The sequence below is a fragment of the Gallus gallus genome, chromosome 19 (genome assembly GCF_016699485.2).
Source record: "Gallus gallus isolate bGalGal1 chromosome 19, bGalGal1.mat.broiler.GRCg7b, whole genome shotgun sequence".
Lineage (NCBI taxonomy): Eukaryota > Metazoa > Chordata > Aves > Galliformes > Phasianidae > Gallus > Gallus gallus.
Genome location: NC_052550.1, coordinates 596,371 through 618,738, shown reverse-complemented (window position 1 = coordinate 618,738; position 22,368 = coordinate 596,371). Strand labels below are relative to the sequence as shown.

Below are 22,368 nucleotides of genomic sequence, written 5' to 3'. Positions count from 1 at the left end.
CGCCGCGTGCCTGCCGAGCGTCTCTGAGTCGCGCGAGAGTGACGTCACCAGCAGTCGCGCCCGAGTGAGGTCGCGTCGCGGGTAAGATGGCGGCGCGCGGACGGTGAGCGATGGGTCCGTTGGCTCCGGGCCTGCGGCGCCTCCTGCTCCTGGGGCCGGGGCCGGAACTGGGGCTGGGCACGGCCCCACGCTGCAGCGGGAGCTCGAGCAGCGGCGAGGCGCCGCGCCGCACGCTGTACGAGGTGCTGGGCGTCCCGCCCACCGCCACGCCGGCCCAGATCAAGGCGGCGTACTACCAGCAGTCCTTCCGCTTCCACCCGGACCGCAACGCGGGCAGCGCGGCCGCCGCCGAGCGCTTCGCCACCGTCAGTGAGGCCTACCGCGTGCTGGGCAGCGCCGCGCTGCGCCGCAAGTACGACCTCGGCGCCCTCAGCCGCGAGGACTTGCGCGACGCTCCCCGGCCCTCGGGCCGCGCTCCCGCCGCGCCGCCCCCTACCCGCGCTGCCGCCGCCCGCAGAGGCCCCGCACCGCCGCCCTTCGACTTCGACGCCTTCTATCGCGCGCACTACGGCGAGCAGCTGGAGCGGGAGCGGGTGCTGCGGGCGCGTCGGGAACGGCTGCGGCTCTACCGGGAGGAGGCCGCGGCTCAGGGCAGGCTGCGGTTCCTAACGGACCTCACGGTTGGGCTGGTCTTCGTGCTTGGCTTCGCGATGCTCTATGGCCTCAAGTAGTGACATGTCGGCACGTTGCTGACAGTCCTCGGGCAGTGCGGAACCCGTGCAGGGGCTCAGCGTCACTTCTGAAGCCATGCGTGCCCGCAGTGTGGTGATGTGTTACCGCATGGCCCCGCACCACCGCTGCCATGTGCCCCATTTGCCAGCAGAGCCCACGCGAGGCGCCCGGCAGGGGCGTGGACTCTGTTTTGTGGCCTCTGACATCTCCACTGGCACTGCGCTGTGAGCCCAGTGGGAACCACATCTCTGTTTTGCTGAGCCACGGTAGAGATTAAATAATTGCCCGCAGTGTCTGTGTGCTGCATGTGTTCCTGGAGATGCTCACGCTGATGTTAATTAATGTCTCCCTGTGGGTTCCATTAATCCCAAGCTTGCTGCCTTTGTGCTGTCACACTTAGTACATTTTTGGAGCGCTGGTCTCCATCCTGCACCGTGACCCTGTGTGTCTCTGCTCAGGGCGTGCCTCACACTGTGCTGAGCACAGAGCTCTCGGTTTCAGCAGCCTGAAAGAATGGAACGTGGGCCTCTGGCTGCCTGTGTTCCAGTCAGTGTGTGCCATCACCTGGAGGTGCTGCCCCAGGCACCTCGCTGTGCAGAGCAGCCTGCCTTGGCGAGGGCTTGCTAGGAGCTTTGCACAAGACTGTCTTGTACAGCCATTGTGGCTGGGAGCAGTACACTTTTGTCAGTGGCATTATTTATGTTAGACATGTCTCTAAGCACCTTTTGCACACAGGAGTATTTGCCTAATTAAGTACTGAAGTGATCGAGGAACTGAAGATGGTCTCTAAGAGTGCCTGTCCTTCCTTGGGTGAAGGTTTCGCCTGTGCTACGTGGTACTGTTGGCAGAGAATGAAGCTTGCTGGAACACTTGCAATACCTGGAGCGCCAAGGATGACGTCTGCGGTACTTTGCACTGTGTTTGCTGGGCTGGACTGTACCAAAGCCACGCCCTCCCTTCACTGCTGTGACACAGGGTTGTGATTTCTCCCAGTACAAACAAAAGCAAACACCTTGTGTGTTTCAGCGATGGAGTTCTGCGATGCTGAGCTGAGCCCAAGGCAGCGGCAGGGCAGAGTGCAATGTGTACTGGTAGATGGTACATGCTGCTACAGGAGAGTCTCCTGTCTCTTCTGGAAAGAACTGTAGCACTTTGAACTGCAGAGGCTGCTGTGTGTTTGGGCAAATTCAGCGCAGGAGAAGAGAGGCCTTTCCAGGATCCTCTGTTGTTGTTGTTGTTGGGATTATAGTCCTGAAATGTTGGTATGCAGGGGGAGTCTGGCATTCAATGGCACTGATTATAGAGTGGGAGTGTCTAGAGCTGTGGCTCTGTGCCAGCACACCCATGTACTTTTGTGCTGTAAGCCATGTCCCTTACTGCCCCCAGAGGCGGCTTCCCAGGAAGAGCTTGGCCAGCAGCATTCTCTCACGGGCTGGAAGAGCTCTGTGAGAGCCATGGGAAGCAGCAGGTACTATACAGGAGCATCTCTTTAGTTCCGGTATTATGATTTGCCAGTTTTTAAGGCTGTCCTGCCAAACACAAGTTGTCTTTTGGGTTGATCTCATACTTTGTATGTGGTGCTCTGTATGGCTTGGGCTTCCAGGCAGGGAGTGGGTCGGGTGTCGTGCAGGATGGAGCAGGAGGAGCTGAGCACTGCTCCTGGCACTGCTCTGGTCCCTGGCACTGGGACAGGGAAGTACTCCTGTGAGACGTTTGGCTCTCCTGATCTGTGCCTGGTGCTTGTGCCTGAAATCAAGGCACTAAAGCTGAGCTTATCAATGTGCCTTACCATGGTGGTGAGGGCAGTTCATATTGCTGGTTGTTCCTGTTCTTCGGATCTCCGTGACACATCCTGAGCATTAAAATTATCCATCCTTAAACTAGTGATGAACTGATATGCCTTTCTTTTGATGGACTTGAGTGGTAAATATTCTTTACACATGCTGGAAAATGGAAGGTGGGAGATGGGTCGTGTTCACTCAGTGACCACAGTAGCCCGAAGATGATGCTTGTGGGGGGTGCCCTTTTTACCAAGACCTGTTGGAGAGGATGGATGTGCAGCTTGCAGTCACTGGGAGTGGGTGGGGTGGCTTCTGTGGGCAGACTTCACTCCTACTGCTACAAACCCACTCAGTGCCACCCCTGATGTACACGGGCTGTGCTGTGACGTATCTTCTGGGGGAGGTGAGCACATGCTTGGTTTTGCTGCTGGGTTTGGTCAGAGGAGGGGAAGCGTGGCATGCAGAGTATGGGGGGATTTTCTTCCCATTAGCTGGTATAGTACTATTTTTGCCACTTTGTATACAGTATGCACCCCCATTACAACCAGACACTGGAACACCCCAAAAGTAACATCCCTGAGTCTGGGATGTTACCAGGACTATACCAGCTAATAGAAAGAAAAGTAGCTCTATTCCAGCCGAAAGCTGGACGCTGATTTCTCCAGATTATCACCTCTGTGTTGCTCAGGCAGAGTGGCCAGCTGCTGCAGGACAGATGCCAGGAAATCAGGTGCCTAGAGGTTGGAGGTTGTCCAGATTCACAGACCAGCTGCCACCTTCCAGCACATGAGGTTTCTAGCCTCTCATTGCCTTGTGTCCATGCTGTCATCCTGTTCAATATTGCTTCTCTTTCCCTAGTTGTTTTCCCTGATGGAGAGCTGCCGGGAGCACATGGCTTTCCTTTAGCCAGGTGAGCACACTCTGTGGGCTACCTGTGCCACAAGTACCAGAGGACATCCAGCAGGATTGAACTGTGTCAGTTGCAGTGTCACAGCATGGACCATGTGTGTTGTAAAAGCCCACGGGGATTGGCAGCCCGTGGATAAAAAGAGGAAAGAGGACAAAAGCAAAGCTTAGCTGTTGGAATGCTGAATCAAATGAAAGCTCCCTGCAAACCAAGACAGGTCTGCACAGAGCCTGCCAGCCCCTAGGAAGTCAGGCACAGCCCACGGGCTGGTGCTGCAGCAGCAATGCTGTGATCACTGCCTTCCCTCAGCCGCCCGGGAGCTGCAGGCGCTGCCCTGACACCTGCAGCCATGGCTGCCCTGCAGCCAGAGGGGGCACAGGGGTTCATGAACTGCCTGCAAAGGCCTCGTGCTTGGTGCTGTGCTGGCTGCCCTTCTGCAGCCCAGTCATGGGCTGCTCTTCCTGACTGTGGGTGGAGTGGCGTGCAGGCGTAGGGGTTCCGTGCCTCCTCAGGGCCTCTTCCGCCATCTGGAGAAGCCGGGAAGGAACTGGTGCCTGGCAGCCTGTGGGCAAAGCCAGAGGGAGCTGCAGGCTGGGCGAGCAGGGTCCTGAGCAGTAGCAAGGGGACGGTGGGACCCTGGGACAGCCCCAGCCCTGCTTTGCCATGGGGTCCCTGGGCAGAGCACTGCCCCCAGCCCTGCTGCAGTGGGTCCTGGTGCAAGGTCCCAGGACAGAACTGCACGGTTGGCAGCGCCTGTGGACCTGTGGGCCTGCTCCCCTCCCATTCACAGCATGCCCTGCAGCACACCTCTGTTAATAGAGTTCCCCATTAACAGCCCTGCTGCTAGCTGAGCACTGCCACACAGGGAGACCCAGGGAGAATACTGTGCCACATCACCACTGCTGCTGGCAGTCCCATCCTGGGGATTTTATCCCCTGCAGAGCAGCCTTGTGGCGTGCAGGGTGTCCAGGCACCTGCCCACAGCTACTGCCTGCCCACCAGGCCCAAATGCACCAGGCTGGGGCAGCCAGCTCTGCCCAGCCTGGTTGTGCAGTCCCACCACTCATGAGCCAGGCAGGGACTGGGGGGAGGAACCCACAGACAGAAATCAGCTGGGGCTGCTGCAGTGTGGCAAAGAATCATGCCTTGCTGTGGGTCTGTGCTGCTGGCATTAGTGCTGCTGGCTGTCTTCGTGGGCTTGGGAGAGGCTGTTGCTTGTCTAGAGGAACTCATGCTCTTGGAGTCAGAGGGTCCTGGAGCTGCTGCTGAGCCTGCATGGCACCACCTGGGAGTGCCCGGCCCTGGCAGCCCGGTGAGAGGCACTGGGCACAGCTGCAGCTGTGCTGTGTTCTGGATGGCATGGCTCCTCCGAGACAGTCACATGTGCTCCAGTGCCAGTCCCAGTGCTGCTCCAGGTCTTGTCTTGCAGGTAACTGGCACATCTCCACACCACTGCCAGCATTCAGCCTGTGCAGGTGCTCCTCCAAAGCCATGTGCTGTGTTGGCCTTTCTCTTCCAAATGTGAGCAGCCAGATCCCCAAGGAGAAGCCTTGTGCTCGCCCTCAGCACCCCGTGTGCATATACAGTGGGCCCTTGTGGCTTAACACACAGCACTCTGTATTTGTAGTAGCACTCACCACGCTGCTCCCACAGCTCTGCCTGAGCCTGAGGGCTCTGGGACACCACACCACAGCCCCCCAGCACAGCCCTGAGATAGGCACGCACAGAGCTTCCCCAGGCAGAGGACTTGCACAGCATCATCCCTGCGGCCAGCCCTTTATCCTCATCTTAAAGCAGCATGGAAGTGGGGAGGAGTGCCACAGGGTAGCAGCTGAAGGATGCAGAGCTTCCTCACTGCCTCCTGGCTACGTCTCCACATCCATTGCATTAGACTGAGGACCACTGCAGAGCAGCGTGGGACAACACAGGGTACGCCCAGCAGAGCTCAGCTCAGCCCTCTGTGGCCTTTTCCAGGGGCAGGAGGGCAACAGGCACCAAGAACACTGCAGGGTGCACCCAGGCCGTGCTTACCTCCCACTGTGCCCATGGGTGTGGGGGCAAAGGGGAGCGGCTTGGCACGAGGCCCCCCCCTCACTGCCCCAAACCATCGTCACGTGTGGGGCTGAGCTGGGGGGCTGCACTCTGTGCCCGCCCTGGGGGGAACCACACTCCTCACGCCCACGGGCTCTGTGCCCACCCTGGAGCAGCCCTCTCCATCCCCAGTCGCAGCCCAGCCCAGGGGTCTCCCCAAGCCGGGGGACCGCCTCTGCCTGCCCCGTCCCCCTGCACACAGCCAGGCCAACGCGGTGTGGAACAGAGCCTTTATTTGGGTAGCGCACAGCGGGCCGTGCTCCCGGACCCTCTTCCCCACTACCTCCACCCCCCCGAGCCCACCGACCCACCCGCTCCTCCCCTCCCGCGGCGGATGCAGCCGCTTCTTCCCCGCACGCAGCAGCTCCCGGAGTTCCGCGTCCGCCGTTCCCCGGCCCCGCACCTCTACGGCTGCAGCGGCTCCGGCTCCCGGCGGCGGAAGGGCCGGGGGCTGAGCGGGGCCGCGTGCGGGGCGGGCTGCGGCTGTCCCAGGGCCGGGAGACGGCGCTTGGGCGGCACGGCGAAAGGTACAACGGCCGCCGCGGGGACGAGGACGGCGGGCACGAAGCCGCAGCGCAGCTGCGGGGCTTTGGGAGAGGCCGCGCCGCGGCCCGACGCCGGGTTGAGCCCCTGGGGCTCCCCCTCAGGGTCCCGGCCCCTCTGCAGCAGCTCCTGCAGCTTCTCCAGCTGCGTCCGAGAGACGTGGGAGCGCGCGCGGCTGCGGCAGAAGGACTCCAGGAAGGCATCGAGGGGCACCTCGTGCGCCAGGAACCGCTGCATCTGCGTCTGCGGGACGGGCGGTGCGGGAGCGTCAGGCGGAGCGCTGTACGGGCGAGGTCCCCCCAAATCCCCTCGGTGCCCCGCCCAAGGCAGGGCACGGCGCGGGGCTCTCACCCGCCTCCGCTTCACACCCGCTCACCTCCGCCTCCGCTTCGGACGCGTCCAGCGCGGCTCGGAGCCGGCCCAGGGCGCGCTGCGGGCCGCACTCTTCCAGGTACGCCTCTGTGCGGGGACAGCGCGGCGCTGCCGGGAACCCCCCACCCCCTCCCCTCCCGGGGTCCCCCCTCCCGGCACGACGGGCGCTCCCCCCGCCGGGAAGCTCCGCACGTTCCCGTCGCTCCGCACTCACCCAGGCGCCGCAGTTTGGCCCGGCACGCCTCGCGCACCTCGCGCAGCTCCTGGTATTTGATGGCCAGGGCCGCCTTCCCGTCCTCCAGCCGCGGCCGCAGCGCCAGGTTGTCCCGGGCCAGCGCGCTGTTGGCCGCCAGCCGCTCCTCCCGCTCCCGCTGCAGCGCCTGGAACTGCGGCGCCGGGCGGTGAGCGGTGCGGAGCGCCCATCGCACCGCATCGCACCGCATCCCGGCCCGGCCCTACCTTCTTGCTGAGGCGGACGGCGCGCTGCAGCCGGGGCTCGTCCTGCAGCAGCGCCCGCAGCTGCCCCGTGCTCAGCGCCCCGAAGCAGCGCGGGGCCCCGGGGGGCGCCGGGGGCCGGGCCATGGGCCGGGCACGGCCGGAGCCCCCCCCGCCGCCGCCGCCGCCAGCACCGGGAGCCGCAACCCCGCGCCCGGCCCCGCCGCGCCGCCCCGCCCCGCAGCCTTAAAGGGGCCGCCGGCGTGTGCGGGGCCGTCCTCGGCTGTGCTCGTTCTGCACCGCACCTTCTGTGTGCATCCTGCATCGAGGCTCCGTTGCATCCTGCATCGCACCTGCTGCGTGCATCTGCACCTGCTGCATGCAACCCGCTGTGTGCATCCTGTATTGCACCTGCTGTGTCCATCCTGCACCGCTCCCACCGTGTGCGGGCTGCAACTCCATGCATATAAGCAGCACTACATCAAATGGTGTGGATCTTGCACTGCGGTGTGCAGCATCCTACACCACATTGCATATGCCCCATACAGCACTATGCTGTACACAGCACTATGCTGTGCACCCTTGTGCAGTCTGCTCTCATTCTGGCACTGAGGCTACTCTTGATTGCTTTGCTGCCCGCTGCTGTCCCCAGCATGCTCAGGGCTCGAGCCTCTGCTCCCCTGCTGAAGCTGCAGGGAGCATCCCTGCGCCCCGAAGTGCCGCTAGCACCTTGGTAGGGAACAGGCACTGAGTGCTGCACCCTCAAGGTCCTCCTGCCTGGCTGGTGCTGAGGGAGAAAACTGTGCAAGGGGCTGTGGCATCCAGTACTTCACTGTGATTTTAGGAGTCCCTCTAATAAATCACTCCAGCAGTTTCTAGGATGGTCATCCTGACCTAGACAAAAGTACAATCTTTGCTGTATCACACACCTATAGAGACTTGTACAAAGGTTAGTTCTTAACTGATCAGCAGCTGTTTTCCCCCTGATGGGCAGCTGCACAGAGTCACAGAACCATAGGGATGGAGAGGGACCTCTGGAGCTCCCCCAGTCCAATCGCCCCCAGCAGTTCCCTGCAGCAGGTCGCACAGGAAGGCATCCAGACAGGTTGTGAGTGTCTCCAGAGAAGGAGGCTCCCCCACCTATTTCAGCGGCTGTTCCAGGGCTCTGACACCCTCACAGCAAAGAAGTTCTTCCCTGTGTTGGTGTGGACCTTCTGCGTTTGTGCCTGTTGCCCCTTGTCCTATCACTGCACAGCACTGGCCCAAGTGGAAGTCTTCCTTTCCCCAGACTCTCTCTTACCGCCATGGTCTCCACCATGTGGCTCTCTCACTCCTCTCTGCAGAAGGACAGGGGGAGAAAATAGGATGGAAAAGGGCAAATGTGTTGAGATAAGGAAGGGGAGATCATCCACCAGTTACTGTCAGATACAATACAGGCCCGGCACAGGGAGGTTAGTGTGATTTATTGCCTGTTGCTAACAGACCGGAGCAGTGAGAACTAACAGCAAACTAAAGCCACTTCCCCCCCCGCCAGCCTCCCTTCCTTCCCCTGAGCAGCACAGCAGACCATTCGGTCTCCTGAATGTCCTGGTCCATGTCGCTACTCTGCCCCTGGGGAGCTCGAGCAGAAAGCAGTGGTGCTGGATAAGGACCCCTTGGTCTGGCAGTGCAGTCACAGCTCCATTTTGCCTTTCACTTAGAAACTCTGGAGGCATAGGGGGAGCAGCACCATTATTTTGTAGTCTGCTCAGTGCCAATCCATGGCATGGAACCTTCTGGCTTTGGAAGCCAAAGCCACTCTGAGGACAGCAGGAGTGTGTGTGCAAGGGGGGAGCACCTTCCTGCCACCCACCCTCCTGCTGCTGCCACCATCTAGTGTTCTCTTCCAGCTGCTGCCACCTCCCTCATGGAGCTGCCCTGGGCACTCCCTCCCCGTGTTGTGCCCATCGCAAAGGCAAACGAGGCTTTTCCCCGGAACGGATGACTGTCTGCTGGGAGAGGCATGTTTGTGTTCTCTAGTCCAACCTTTGCGTAGCAGAATTGACCCCAAACCAGATCTGCTCTCTCACTGAACTTTGGGCACCTCCAGTGATGGAGATGCTCCCATCTCCACAGAGGACCCCATGGTGTTGAAGTCTCTGCAGGGACTCTCTCCTCGAAGTCATATCTGTGTAGAATCCCAGCGGGATTCCCAGCCGACACACCTCCCAACAGGCACAGACCCCAGACAGGAGCAGATCCGCATCACGGGGGCACCACCACTCATGGAGTGCAGGACTGTGAGCACAGAGATGGTGTGGGATCGTTCTCCCACATGCCTCATCCCTTCTGCCCCCCCCTCCCCAGCACAGAGTTACAGGTCTGTTCTCTCAGTGTAACTGGTTTTAATTAGCTTACATCCATCCCCATGAGAAACACGCGGGGCCTTCCCCTCACTGAGCCCCAGTGCTCCAACCAAGCACCCACTGTGCGATCTCTCTGTCTGCAGCGGGACGTACAGAACAGACGTTCAGTGACGTACAGTGAGCTGAAGGAAGCACATTTATTTGGCTGCTCTAACAGACACCACGGAGAGGCGCGGATACGCACACAGACATTTGTGAGACGTGGCCCTCCTGCTTGCTGTGAGTTCTGGAGACAACTATCAACCACTGGTGAAATGTTACTCCAGGGCTCTGTGTTTTCCTCCCCCGTGGAAGGTACACATGGAATTCACACATTTTGCAAGTATTTTTTTTTCCCTTTTTTTTTTTTCTTGATTATGAACAAAACAAAAAATAATCATTGGCAAGCACAAGGAGAAATGGGCAAAGAACGGGAAGAGAGGGGAAGAGCAGATGGTATTTCGCCAACCCCCAGCACCCTTAGGCTCCCTCTCCGCCCCAGAAAGGCTCCAGCCTTGCAGAGCATCGGGTGCAGACGGGAGGAAAAAGAGGTGCTAACAGTACGGAGCTGGTTTGATGAGGATGAGGGAGGATTTGCAGTCCCCTTTGCACAGGCTGCCCCACGTCATGCCGCCCTTGAAATTCAGCCGCACGGAATAACATGACGAAAACCACCACCCACCCTCATAGCTGTAGGCGCAGTTCTTACTGTAGTTGTCCTGGTCACGATCTTTTGTGGAGAACTTCATGTTGTCATGCATAGTGCTGGGATTGTCTGAAGTCATGGCATCCCCCGCTGTCCCAGCATAGGAGCCCAACCGCAGCCGGTACCCATGGGCCTCATCCTCCACACTGAAGAGGTTGTAGTCTGCAAACTTGATGTTGTTTGCGTTATCCGAGATGACGAACCTGACCTGGTACACCTTCTGCTTGGCGATCTGGTGGATGTACTCGGTGCCCAGCCAGTAGTCGCTGCGCACGTTCCCAAAGCCATACTTGTAGGTGCTCCAGGACTCGGCCCAGGTGACGGCTGTGTCCTTCTGGTTCCTCTGGATGACCGTCCAGCCCCCGCCGGTGGTGTTCATCTCGCAGTACACCACGAGCTGGTGGAGGCCCTTCGGCTGGATGATGTACACACCGCTGTGGCTGCCGGGAGGGATCTCACTGCAGTCCTTGGGCCAACCTGAGGCAGAAAATGTGGTTGTTACATCTTACCTGACACAAGGAGACACCAAACACGTGGGATTACTTTTACACCTGTCCTATTGCTCACACATTCCTGGGATTTATTCCTGCCATATGTCCACAGGAGTAAATTAAAGTCTTGAAATGATCAAAGAAAGAGTTGGACTACTTGTTTCCAAGACAGGAATCAACTTTATGTGGACACAGAGGTCCCCACTGCCTTCAAACAGGATGCAATACAACATTGTCCGGGTTGGAGGTGCTGCAGTGAATCCTTTGTTGCCTGTTGGTGATGTATCACTGCACAGAGAAATGCCAGTCTGGACTCTGAAGCCACTTTGCATGGAAGGTTTAGAGATTCAGTCATCTTAGAAACCCTGGAGAGAGTGTGGTCAAGAGATCCATATTGCTCATAATGGATATCAGGAAAAACTTCTTTACAGAAAGGGTTGTTAAGCACTGGAATAGGCTCCCCAGGGAGGTGGTTGAGTCACCATCCCTGCATGTGTTTAACAACCGTTTGGATGTGGTGCTCAGGGACGTGACTTAGCGGAGGGTTGTTAGAGTTAGGGTAGGATGGTTAGGTTGCGGTTGGACTTTATGATCTTTAAGATCTTTTTCAACCGGAGCAATTCTGTGATTCTATGATTTCTATGATTAGGACAAACCCACTGGGCTTACCCATGTGGCTCTTTAGGGGTTTCATGACTTGTTTCATTTGATCACAGAGTTTCCGTTCTCCAGAATGGAAGCCCCTTTTGCAGTGAATAGATATGCACTTCTGGGAGAGGACTGGCACCGCTCCCAGATCTGTGCTACCCATTGTTTGCACCCAAAGAAGCCGTGCCATGTGGCCATAGAGCTGGCACTGACTCAGCCAGCTCAGTTATTCAGTTACTCTCTGTCTTAACCAGCCTTGTCATCAACTGCACAGCCAAAATCAGGTAATAATCAGCCACCACAACCTGAAGGCAGATAATGAATCATCAATTTCCAGTTTAGATCTTCAGGTAGAAAATTCTCTCAGCACATATTAAGTGGAGAACGTGGCTGGTGCTAGGGTCTATCCAGGATGATGAGCTGTGGCACCTCTGTTGTTTCTGGGAGGAACGAGTGCATACAAAGGGCCAAGAGCTCTCCATGAGCCTCTGGGCTATTAGCAAAGGTGAAATCTTGTGAGAAGATGTACTTCTTGCACAGACTTACCATGAGCCGCTGGTGGGCGCGGGGCAATATCTCTGACCTGTCGAACGTGGTGGTCCCCCTCATCTGAATAGACAAGAGCAGAGGAGACAGGAGTGAGTGTTGAGAGCATGGATGTCAGACGCCTGCTAGGAGAGCATGACCCTGTCCAGATCGTGATCCTGTTGTTGTGGCTACTCCTCACTCCAGAGGGATGTTCTCTCTGGGTACTGGGGCCACTGGCAGCATGGGGGAATAACCATGGGGCAGATGCTTCCTCGATGAGAAGGGTTTGAGCACCAAAAGGTGATAGCAATACCAGGAAAGTAGTCGCTAAATTACAGTAGGAGTCAGTAAGGGACAGAGGCAGAAGCGGGATGAGAGGGGGAAGAAATGTTAGAGTGGCCACAGGAAAACTGGCTCTGGTGTCTGGAACAGAAAGAGGAGCTCAGAGGGGAATTTGAAGATACTGCTGGAAGAAAGGATGCTTCAGAGTGAATGAATGCAGTTCTCTTACAAGGACATCTTGTGTACGTCCACAGATGAATCTGTCCCTTCTGTGATCCCAGGGGCTCTGGGGTTCAGACTAGTGGGCTCACAGAGGGGCTGAAGAACTTGATGCTATGTAGAGGATGAGGCGGGCTACTATCAGAGGACTCTGGGGTAACTCTTGTCCCAGCAAGACAGTGCAAATTGTGTTGGCATTGTCCACACGCAGAGCAATGTTGAGTCCATCCTCCACGACACAGGGCTGGAGTTGGGCTGGGTTGGGGCGTAGAGCTGCATAGCATCCGACCAAACGTGACCTTGTTTGCCTCTCTCTATTACACAGGAATACTTACCAGGCTGGACAGGCTCAGGGTGAATATTCATAATTTCATCCATCGTTCCATTTAAGAGATGCAAGTTTTTTATGTCAAAGACAAGAGGCGCTGCCAGGGCCAGCAGGGAGGTGAGAATCAGGAGGCAAAGGCACTGGGTAGCTGAAATAAGAAGAGATTGGGGGCGGGGAGGCAAAGGAGAAAAAGCACATAACTCTTCAGTTAATTCTATTTGACTCTTGCAGTGTAAAATAGGAAATAAAATTCTTTCTTAGTGAAGCTCCCTCTTGGAGCTGAAAGTCCTGTTTCACCCATCTAGAGGAACTACCAGATATTAATTGACAAACACCAAATACTTGTGGAGTCATCAGTAGGTGCAGCTGGTACCAGTGATCTTTCTTTTTGAGACAGAAAAAGTGTGAAAACCTCATCCAAACCCCAAAATCTTGTGAAAACCAAGTCCTGGGGCTGGAGGATGAGCAGGGAGGGGGGATCCTCTTTCCTCTCAGCTCCTATCACCCCTGGCAGATGACAAATGTGACCCCTTCCTTTAGCTGAGCCACAGCTCCCGTGTTCTGCCCCGGGCTGCTGAGTTCAGCAGAGTTCCTTGAGGTGGTGAGAAGGAAGATGTTCAAGGCAGAGCTGGTTGGAACTGGGTGTTCCATCCTGGAGGTGAGCATCCCTTCCTGGGAACGCTGGAGCTGTCCCAGCCACTGTGCTGCGTTCTGCAGCAGAGCTCTTCTAACCACCCTCCAAACAATTCACTTCTCAACTGCTGCATACTGTTTGGTGATTTGTGTTTAGAGATGTGTTTAAAGACATCTTGCCTTAGGGCAACGCTCCTCCTGCTGCTGGTCCTCACCCCATGAAGGGCCATGGAATTCCAGCAGGATGGAGATGCAGGGGAGGAAACAGCCACTGCTGGGTGTGCTGTGGACAACTGTGTGCATCAGTAGTGTTCCTTAGAGAAGAATATCTAAAAAAAAAAAATAATCCATGTCCTGCGCTAAGGTATTTCATATTTTCTCTGCAGAACAGACCATTACAAGGAATATTTGGCCAACTGTTGGCCTGTACAGTGGGCTGCCTAGCGCTCCGCCTGCACACAGCATGCACAGAGCAAAGAGTGCAGCCCCTGCTCCAGCTCCCACCCAGGGGAGCAGGGGCATGGCAGGTGTTGTGCTGGGACAGCTGAGGGAGCAGGGAGCCCTGCGCAGACCTGTGCCCGAGGACCCCCCCCGCCCAGCCCACACTCACCCATACTGTCTCCGAGGGGACCCTGCGGGGTGGAAGCCAGGCGGATGTGGCCTGTGGGAGGGGTGTGCAGCCTGAAAGTTATAGGGCTCTGTGGGTGAGGGGGTGGGAGCACAAGACCCAAACCGCAGCACTTGTCCCCTGTTCGGCGACAGCGCTAGTGCTTTGTGCTGTGTTTGCTCTTCGTAGTGAAGTGACATGTCCTCAGGTAAAGAAGGCTGTGTCTCACGAAGGTGAAGAGCTTCCTTCAGAAGCAAAGCAAATAGCAAGTTGCCAATGAGACAGTGCCTTGGAACAGCTCCGACGTACACAGCCTGGCTGCCCCCGTCCCCCACCTCCCCCCACTGCTCTCGCAGGGTTTCCCCAGGGAATCGTGTCCTCTGAGCACCTTCCAGCATTTCAGCACGTAAGTAAACACCCTGATGGCATTCCCCTCCTGGACAGAAATCAAATGTCGGGGCATCAATTGCTCTCTCTAGAGCAGGCATTGAGCCCAGCCATGGGGAAGCCCATCTTGGCCCTCGGGAATGAGGCACTGGAGTGCTCCTGGCAAGTGGTGCTTTTTTCATCTAAGCACCACGTTTCAAAAAGTCCCACTCCAGCAGCACAGCACTGCTCTTGTGCAATGTGTGGTACGCTCTGCTGGACCCACTGCCCCTGCAGCTTTGGGAACTGGGGCGGAATGAACATGGACTAATCTCATTCCAAGCCTCTCTCTGTAAATAGGAGCACTTACAACATGGATTTCTTCAAGAAAATTCTAGTCAGTCCTTTTCTGGTGGATTGGTACCATAGAGAGAAGAGCAAGCAAAGGGGCGGCCTTTGTGGTCTGCACAGCCTGGTGGATGCAGAGAATGTGGATCCAAGTTGTACTCAGGGGTGCTGGGATGAGAAGCAATGGATCTAAGTTAGAACATGGGCAATTCAAGTCAGGGACTGTCATCTATAGCATGAAGTTGGTCACATACTAGAACAGGTGTCCAGAGAGGCTGTGAGTTTTCCCTTCTTGAAGGTTTTCAGGTCTTGACTGGATGAGGACATCACACTGTAGATCTGCATTGAACAGAGGGGTCAGACTGTCACTTCCAACCTAAATGAATATATGAGGCTGTGATTCTGCAGCTCTGAAGGTCCATAGGGACAGGATGAGAGGCAACAGACACAAGGGAAGCAAGGGAAATTACAATTAGATTAAGAAAATATCATTCTGAGGCTCTTCAAACACTGGAGAAACAAACAAAACAAAACAAAAACAACAGTTGTGGAATCTCTCCATTCCTTGACGTGTTCACAACCAACCTTGATATGACCCCAGGCACTCCATTCTAACTCACAGAGTCACTGAATTATAAAATCATTTGAGTTGGATGGCCCAAAGGCCATCAGGTCCCACTCCCTGCAGTGCACAGGGACACCCACAGCTCCACCAGTGCTCAGAGACCCTCCATCCTGACCTTGCCTGTCTGCAGGGATGGGGCATCACCGCCTCTCTGGGCAAGCTGTGCAGTGTCTCACCGCCCTTAGTGTACAAATCTTCATCTTTACATTCAATCTAAGTCTTTTTGTTTGAAATCATTTCCCCTTGTCCTGTCACAACAGCCCACAACACTGGACACACTCCAACAGCTCCATGTCTCTCCTGTGCTGAGCACTCCCCACCTGGGCGCAGTGCTCCAGGAGATGTCACAGTGCAGAGCAGAGGAGCAGATCCCCTCCCTGCCCTGCTGGCCACACTGCTTTGGGTGCACCCAGGGGACGGTTGGCTTTCTGGGCTGTGAGGGCACGCTGCTGGCTCGTGCCCAGCTGCCACCCACCAGTACCCCAGGTCCTTTTTGGCAGTGCTGTGCTTCATCCTTACACCCCATAGCAGGGGTTGCCACAACCCAGGTGCAGTTGCACTGGATTTGTTGAACCTCATGTGGTTATCCTGGACACACAGCTCAGCCTGTCCAGGTCTCTCTGGATGGCATCCTATCCCTCAGGCATGTCAAGGCGTCATCCACAAACTGCTGAGGGTGTACACAAACCACTGTCAGTGTCATTGATAGAGATATTTAAGAGCACTGATGTCAGTACTGACTCCTGAAGGACAGCACTCATCACTGATCTCCATAAAGCATCCCTGCTCTGTTGTGGAGGTCAGACCAGCAACATTCAAAGCTCGTCCTTCTCTTGGTTACCCCTTACTTCTTCAGTTCCCTGAAGGGCACTGCTTCCCCAGCCCTGGTAAGTACAGCCATGGCACCAGGCCATGTGTAAGATGCAGAGCTGGCTATAGCAGAGCATGCGCTGTGGTCACTTTATGGGCATGAAGAGCTACAGCAAAAGCTAGAGAACACAGTCTGAGGGCCTGTGGAGCATGGCAGACCTGTACAGCCAGGTGCAACTTGTTTTGGGATTAACTGCTACTGTTATGGCCCTGAGCACATCAGTGTGTTCTGATGGCCAGCCAGCCCCACCTGTGACCTCTTGGACAAACCCCAAATAGAATCACAGAATCATAGACTTATTATTGTTCAAAAAGACTTCTATAATCACCAAGCCCAACCTCAACCCACCCCTACCATGCTCACTGACCACATCCCCCAGTGCCACATCTCCATGGCTTTGGAACACCCCCAGGGATGGTGACCACACCACCTCCTTGGGCAGCTGTGCCACTGCACCACCACTCAGAGAAGAAATTATTCCTAGTATCCAACCCAGTGCCATCCAACATGGCACTGCCCACCAGCTACCCCTGTAACCTCTGCCCAGCTGCCTTACCTCTACTTTTCCTGCATCATGGCAAAATGGGAAGGATCATCTTTTTCTCTGAAGTATCTGGCTTGTAGGTGAAGTAAAGCCCAGTTGGTGTTGATCAAAGGAAGGAAGACTCATACTATCTGTCTTCCAGCAGTGGGTCCCTACAGACCATTTCAGCTCAGCCCTATGCCTCCAGCCCTGGGCTCCGGTCCCATCCTCTACCCTTGCTTTCCAGATGGATCTTAGACCTATACTGTAATTTTCTTCTGGATAGACCACTCAGATCCATGTTGTAGCATGTCTCCAGCTCTGTCTCTTGCCTCATGTCATTTTGCCCAGGATCCTGGACATGGTTAGTCATCCAGGCTTGCCCTGCCTGGGGCTGTTGCCAACACTCAGCTGCCTGCTGTGCTCAGCTCCTTGCAGGAGAGAACCACTTTGGTGAGGGCACTGCTTTCATGCTTTAGCTCCTGGCTAGCCTCAGCTCCAGGCTTTGCTGCTCCCCAGGAGATAGCTCTGGCCTTCCTTCTCCTGCCTTAAGTCCTGCATAGTACCACAGGCTCTATACATTGCACTACTTGGCACGAGTTCCTGCAAGACAGAGTTTGGTGGGAGCCTTACGTTGGTGCTGGTTGATGTGCACGTCAGGTTTAAAGCTATGCCACAAAGAAGATACATCTGTTCATTATGATGCTGAAACCAATACTTGGAGTCCAGGACAAGAAAGTAGAAGGGCTGCTTCTTTACCTGGTTAAATTAGCATGACGAAGCCTATGCCATCTGGCCCCAAAGCAGCTCCCATGGACCCCTGCCCTGGGAGCATTTTGCCGCACTCCTGGCCAGCATTTCTGGCTCTGCAGGGCCTTACTAGGCCAACAACAGGACTTGGGAATGAGAATGGGAAGTGGACCCACAGGCATGTCACCTGCAGCCCTGCCTGCTGCTCAGATCGTGCAGACTGTGGTGCCTGAAGATGTTGCACGTGCATTGACTTCTGGCTGCTGGACGCCAGCTCCAGCTCAATGACTTCACCAATCGATCCTGAAGCCTGTGAGTGGAAAGTTAGCAGGATGGCTTCTTGAGGATCTGCACTCATCTTTCTGACGTCACCTTTGGAACTAGGTAAATAGGAAACCTAACTTCGCCTCCCTCGCCAGTTTGTTTATGTCCTTAGAAAAAGCTAAGTCTCTTCAGTTCAGTTTGATCATGGCTCTCCAGAAATTACTCCAAGTGGGCAATTCACATGTAGTGTTTGTGTAATGGGAAGAGTCAATAAGTGAAATCTCTCCACGTGGAAGGGAGTATTTTGTAATTCTCTGGCTAGAAGGGCATGACTCCCTTCCCCCATGGTCCTTATTGTGCTGTAAAGGGATCTGAAAGCTTCTTGAGTCACAGTCTGCGAGCATCTCCTAGTGCCTCTACAAACAACACGTGTGAGCACAAGTGGGAGTGTGTGGTACCTATAAAGTCACCACGCAGAGCATGGCATGGGAGGGTGCACCACTGGGTTCCTGCTCTCTGCTCAGCTGTGCTGTTGTGATGGGTGAGTTATCTTCCCAGAGTTAAGCTGCATTCAGCTGTGCTGCTGGGCTCAAACCAGACCTGCACAGGGTGAGTATACAAAGGCACAAGGAAACCAGCAGGACAGCTGCCATGACCTGGCCTGGGTGACACATGGCCCGGCACCATGATCTTAGAAGGGATGCAGAGCAAAGCAGTAGGTGACATACATCCATGGTGGCACCTTATGCTTTTTGCAGGCTACCTAAGCCCTGTCCTGTTAGTATGGAGCCCTGCATTTCAGCTTGGTCCTTTCCCATGCTGATGTCCTCCTGATCAGCACATGTGGCACTTGTGGTTGCACAGGGGCCCTTCCCCACCTGGGACTGGCATCTCCCCCTGCACTGAGCTGATGCAGAGCGTGGGGTTGTATTGGTGGCCACCAACAGTCCAGTGGTTTGGGCTCAGGTCATCATGCACACACAAGAGACTTTCTCCTATCCACCTGGTAGCTGGTGTCTGTAGCGTGGGACTCATCCTCTGGATCTTGGTTCTGCAGCTCTGCATTCCCTGGTCAGAGCTCCCCAGGGCCGCCGAGGGGCGGGGAGATGCCAGGGGTCCTGATGGTGCTGCATCCTTCCCTCCCCAGGGCTGCAGGCTGGGACACACCAGCTCCGTGGGAACCTCATCCTCCTGCCCGTGGCGGTGGTGATGCTTCTCCACTGTGCGAGTGCAGGTCCAGGAATGCCCACCGCCAGCTCGCGGAGCGGTGAGTATGGACCCGACAGGGGGAAGTGGCACCAAGGGCAGGATATCTGCCTGGCTCAGCATCGACCCTTGGGTCTGCCAGATACTAGACAGGCTGTCATGCAGGCAGACTGGCTGAGGCACAAGACAAGAACTCCTCAACATACAGACTCCTTAACTCTTGTAAAGTAAGCAGCCTGACCCATCTCAAGCCATCCTTTAGTGGCTCCAGGCTGAAACCGAGGGGCTTCTGCCTAAACAGTTCCATCAGAGCATCAGAGGTCATCCCAGTACTTTATTTATGTATTTCTCTGTAGCTCCTGTTGAGTCTTCACCCCCTCTGTACAGGCAGGGTAACGTTCCTTTCAAGACGCGTGCCAAAGGTAAGCAGAATTCATGGGCTGAATTTGAAGAACCTGCAGTAAATTGTCCGTCATCAGACACAAAACATGAAAAACAAATTAGGTGGCAGATCAGTTTGGCAAGTAAATGATGACAGATAAGTCTTGTTAATAGATGAACTGAAGAAAGCTGGGGGAGGAGATCCCTATCAGATCAAGGTAGAACCTGCCCTTCTTTTGCAGTGCCACGACCCCAAGGGTAAACATAAATTTTCATTACATATCCTCACCCAGTGGAGTGTTTTGCACACTTCTGATCTTTGCAGGAGCTGCATCTCAGAATATCAAGGGCCCAGTGCACAGGCCAGCTTTGCCTGGAAGACATGACTGGCATCTGGGAGATCTTTTTCCCCCTCCATCTTGGCCAGATGCATCAGCAGCTCCAAATGCAAGGGCGAGTCACGAGCAGGGCGCTTAGCAGGGCGACTCTTGGGGGCCTTTGTTCTCCCTGCAGAAGAGCCACTGCGAGTGCAGAAAAGACCACAGATAAAAGCATCCCTTTCTGAGCTGAGTCCTTATGCTCTTCTAGGAGCTCCTTGTTGCCTGCACAGACTCATACAGACCTTCTCTCTCCCACCCCGCTCTCTGTTTGCTGCAGTTCCTGTTGCAGGGTTCCCCGCGGACTGCAGCCACCTCCGCAAGACCAGCCCCAGCGGGGTGTACGTCATCCAGCCAGCACGGTCCCCCCCCCGCGTGGTGTGGTGTGACATGGACACCGAAGGCAAGGGCTGGACTGTTGTCCAGAGAAACTCTCATGACACTGAGATCGCGTGGAAGCAATCCTGGACCACCTACAAGTACGGCTTCGGGAACGTGCAGGGCGACCACTGGCTGGGCACCGAGTACCTGCACCTGCTCACACAGCAGGGCACCTACAAGGTCCGCTTCGTCGTGCGGGACAAAGCCAACGTCACCCACTATGCTGAGTATGACATCTTCAGAGTGGAGAGCGAGAGCAGCGGGTACCCGCTGAGGCTGGGCCGGTATTCTGGTGAAGGGGACGACTATCTGACCGGCTACTACCCCAAGAAGGGAGGCATCCACGACAACATGAAGTTCAGCACGGTGGATAAGGACCAGGACCAGTACAGCGGGAACTGCGCCAGCAGCTACGGGGGGTGGTGGTACGACAGGTGCCAGAATGTTGTGCTCAATGCCAAAAAGTACATCCTCTGGCCAGGATTCTGTGATAAAGGCGACTGCACATCATCCCTCATCCTGGTCAAACCCACTGATGTGTGCTGACTGTGCCAGAGGTTGGGGAAGTGCCACTGTCCACAGCCCGGTCCCCATCCCTTTGCCTGCCAGCCCTGTGCCAGCCCCGCTGGGCACCCCATGGCACCTGCAGCTCCCACACAGACACCAGCTCCAACACTGTGGCTCTGGCGCTCGGGAGCGGTCTCCTGGAGCCCCGGGCACATGGGCAGCTTTGCCCAGTGCTGCTGTGTTGGCTGGCACCGGGACGCAGGCACTGCTTTGGGGTGGGTGAAGGGGAGAAGTACAAGTTCCCTTCTCCGTGCAATCAGCATCTCCCCGCTTCGCTCCTCAGTCCCATAATTGCTACCCACACTGTGAGAAATCAGCTATAATAAACCCCAGAGCCAGACTTTGCTGCCTCCTGTCTTCTTGCTGTATCAATAATGTGAATAAATGGAGGAAGGACCACTCTGTCCAGTCCCCATGGTGGCGGACTTCAGGGAGGGTGGGTGCATTATGTGGTGTGCTCTCACAGATCTCTTCTCGGACAAGGAGATAAACCCACCCAAGTGGCCCCAAACCTCCCTAGAGCACACACAGCACATCTTTCCCACGGCTAGTGTGCAGGCTGCTCATCCTGAGATGGTTTTCTCAGGCAGTGCTGGACCACATCAGCTGTGGAGCTGATGATCCTCCTGCACTGAGCTGGTGCAGAGCAGATGTGCCATGCAGGGGTTTTCTGCAGCTGTTTGTTGTTTTGCTTTTATTCTAAAGTGCTTGAAGACTCCTCAGCAGAAGGCCTGAAGCTCATTCCCCCTGCTGCTGGCTGTCCTGAACATGTCCATCTGGCGTAGTTGCTTTACAGAGCACTGTACAGTTTTGGACTGAATTCTGATTGTAGTTTGATTCTCAGATCTCTGGATGCTCCCACTGTGCAAAGAGTTGTGACTGTGACTGGTCAGCAGGGCCAGACTACAAGATGTTTGCCCAAAATCTGCCTCTGTCCAAGGCTGGGTGGTTGCTCCATGTTGGGAAGGGGAAGAATTTCCTCCTGATATCTCATCTCAACCTCCCCTCTTTTAGTTTAAATTTGTTACCCCTTGTTCTAACATGATGCTCCCTGATAAACAGTCCCTTCTCTGCTTTCCTGTACGCCCTGTTAGGGGCCTGAAGGCTGCAGTGAGGTCTCCTCTCTTTCTCTTCTCCAGGCAGAACACCCCCAGCTCCCTCAGCCTGTCTCCACAGCAGAGGTGCTCCAGCCCTCTCAGCACCCTCGTGCCCTCCTCTGGACCCGCTCCAACAGCCCCACGTCTTTCTTGTGCTGGGGGCCCCAGGCCTGGACGCAGGACTCCAGGTGGGGCCTCACGAGGGCAGAGCAGAGGGGGACAGTCCCCTCCCTGCCTGCTGCCACCCCTCTGCTGATGCAGCCCGGGCTGCTGGCGGCTTTCTGGGCTGCACACTGCTGGCTCAGGTCAGCTTTCCCTCCTCCAGAACCCCAAGTCCTTCTCTGCAGGGCTGCTCTCAAGTTCTTCCCCCATTCTGAACGCATACCTCGCATTGCCCCTACCTAAGGGCAGCACTGTGCACTTTTCCTTGTTGAACCTCAGGTGGTTCATGTGGGCCCACTGTCCATGTCCCTCTGGATGCCATCCCTTCCTTCTATTGTATCTGTTGCACCACTCAGCTTGGTGTCACCTGCAAACTTACTGAGGATGCACTCAATCCCATCATCTATGTCACTAATAAAGGTGAAGAGTACTGGTCCCACAGCAGCACCCTGTGGGACACCACTCATCATTGCCTCCACCTGGCACAGACATTGACCACAGCCCTCCAGCTGCGACCTTCCAACCAATTCCTTATCCACCAAGTAGTCCACCCCTGGAACCCGTATCTCTCCAACTTAGAGATGAGGATGTGGTGCAACTGCCCAAACTTCTGGCGTGCCTGGGCCGCACTGAGCAAAGAGGAATTGCCTTGGGCTGCACGTAAAATACAGAATATCGTTAATGCATGTGAATAACAAAACTTTAACTTTTTCTCTGTTTTCTACGGAAACGTATGAAAAAAGAGTGGCTCATTCACACGGTC

General features: G+C 55.9%; 4 protein-coding genes and 1 long non-coding RNA gene across 5 annotated transcripts; 3 read left to right on the top strand and 2 right to left on the bottom strand.

Annotated features, from left to right (window-relative positions):
• The first annotated feature begins 69 nt into the window (after positions 1-69).
• Positions 70-2,615, top strand: DNAJC30 (DnaJ heat shock protein family (Hsp40) member C30). The gene has a single exon (XM_003642377.6). It carries the CDS (start codon positions 111-113, stop codon positions 729-731), a length of 621 nt encoding a protein of 206 aa, XP_003642425.4. The 5' UTR covers positions 70-110; the 3' UTR covers positions 732-2,615.
• A 3,113-nt stretch (positions 2,616-5,728) lies between these two features.
• VPS37D (VPS37D subunit of ESCRT-I) lies at positions 5,729-7,044 on the bottom strand. Its single transcript, XM_003642373.5, has 4 exons — positions 6,886-7,044; positions 6,641-6,812; positions 6,431-6,513; positions 5,729-6,297 (listed from the first exon to the last, which is right to left on the bottom strand). The coding sequence occupies exons 1-4, from the start codon at positions 7,006-7,008 to the stop codon at positions 5,917-5,919; spliced, it is 759 nt and encodes a 252-aa protein (XP_003642421.2). The 5' UTR covers positions 7,009-7,044; the 3' UTR covers positions 5,729-5,916.
• LOC121107255 lies at positions 6,419-9,491 on the top strand. The gene is made up of 3 exons (XR_005840979.2): positions 6,419-6,505; positions 8,751-9,140; positions 9,350-9,491. It is a non-coding gene; the product is annotated as an uncharacterized LOC121107255 (long non-coding RNA).
• On the bottom strand, positions 9,385-13,743 carry LOC427816 (tenascin XB). The gene is made up of 4 exons (XM_015295890.4): positions 13,691-13,743; positions 12,455-12,595; positions 11,637-11,699; positions 9,385-10,428 (listed from the first exon to the last, which is right to left on the bottom strand). Exons 1-4 carry the CDS (start codon positions 13,692-13,694, stop codon positions 9,800-9,802), a joined length of 837 nt encoding a protein of 278 aa, XP_015151376.2. The 5' UTR covers positions 13,695-13,743; the 3' UTR covers positions 9,385-9,799.
• Positions 13,744-17,921: 4,178 nt separating this feature from the next.
• LOC430700 (fibrinogen-like protein 1-like) lies at positions 17,922-20,686 on the top strand. Its single transcript, XM_015295891.4, has 3 exons — positions 17,922-17,975; positions 18,582-18,701; positions 19,679-20,686. Exons 1-3 carry the CDS (start codon positions 17,972-17,974, stop codon positions 20,323-20,325), a joined length of 771 nt encoding a protein of 256 aa, XP_015151377.3. The 5' UTR covers positions 17,922-17,971; the 3' UTR covers positions 20,326-20,686.
• Positions 20,687-22,368: the final 1,682 nt, after the last annotated feature.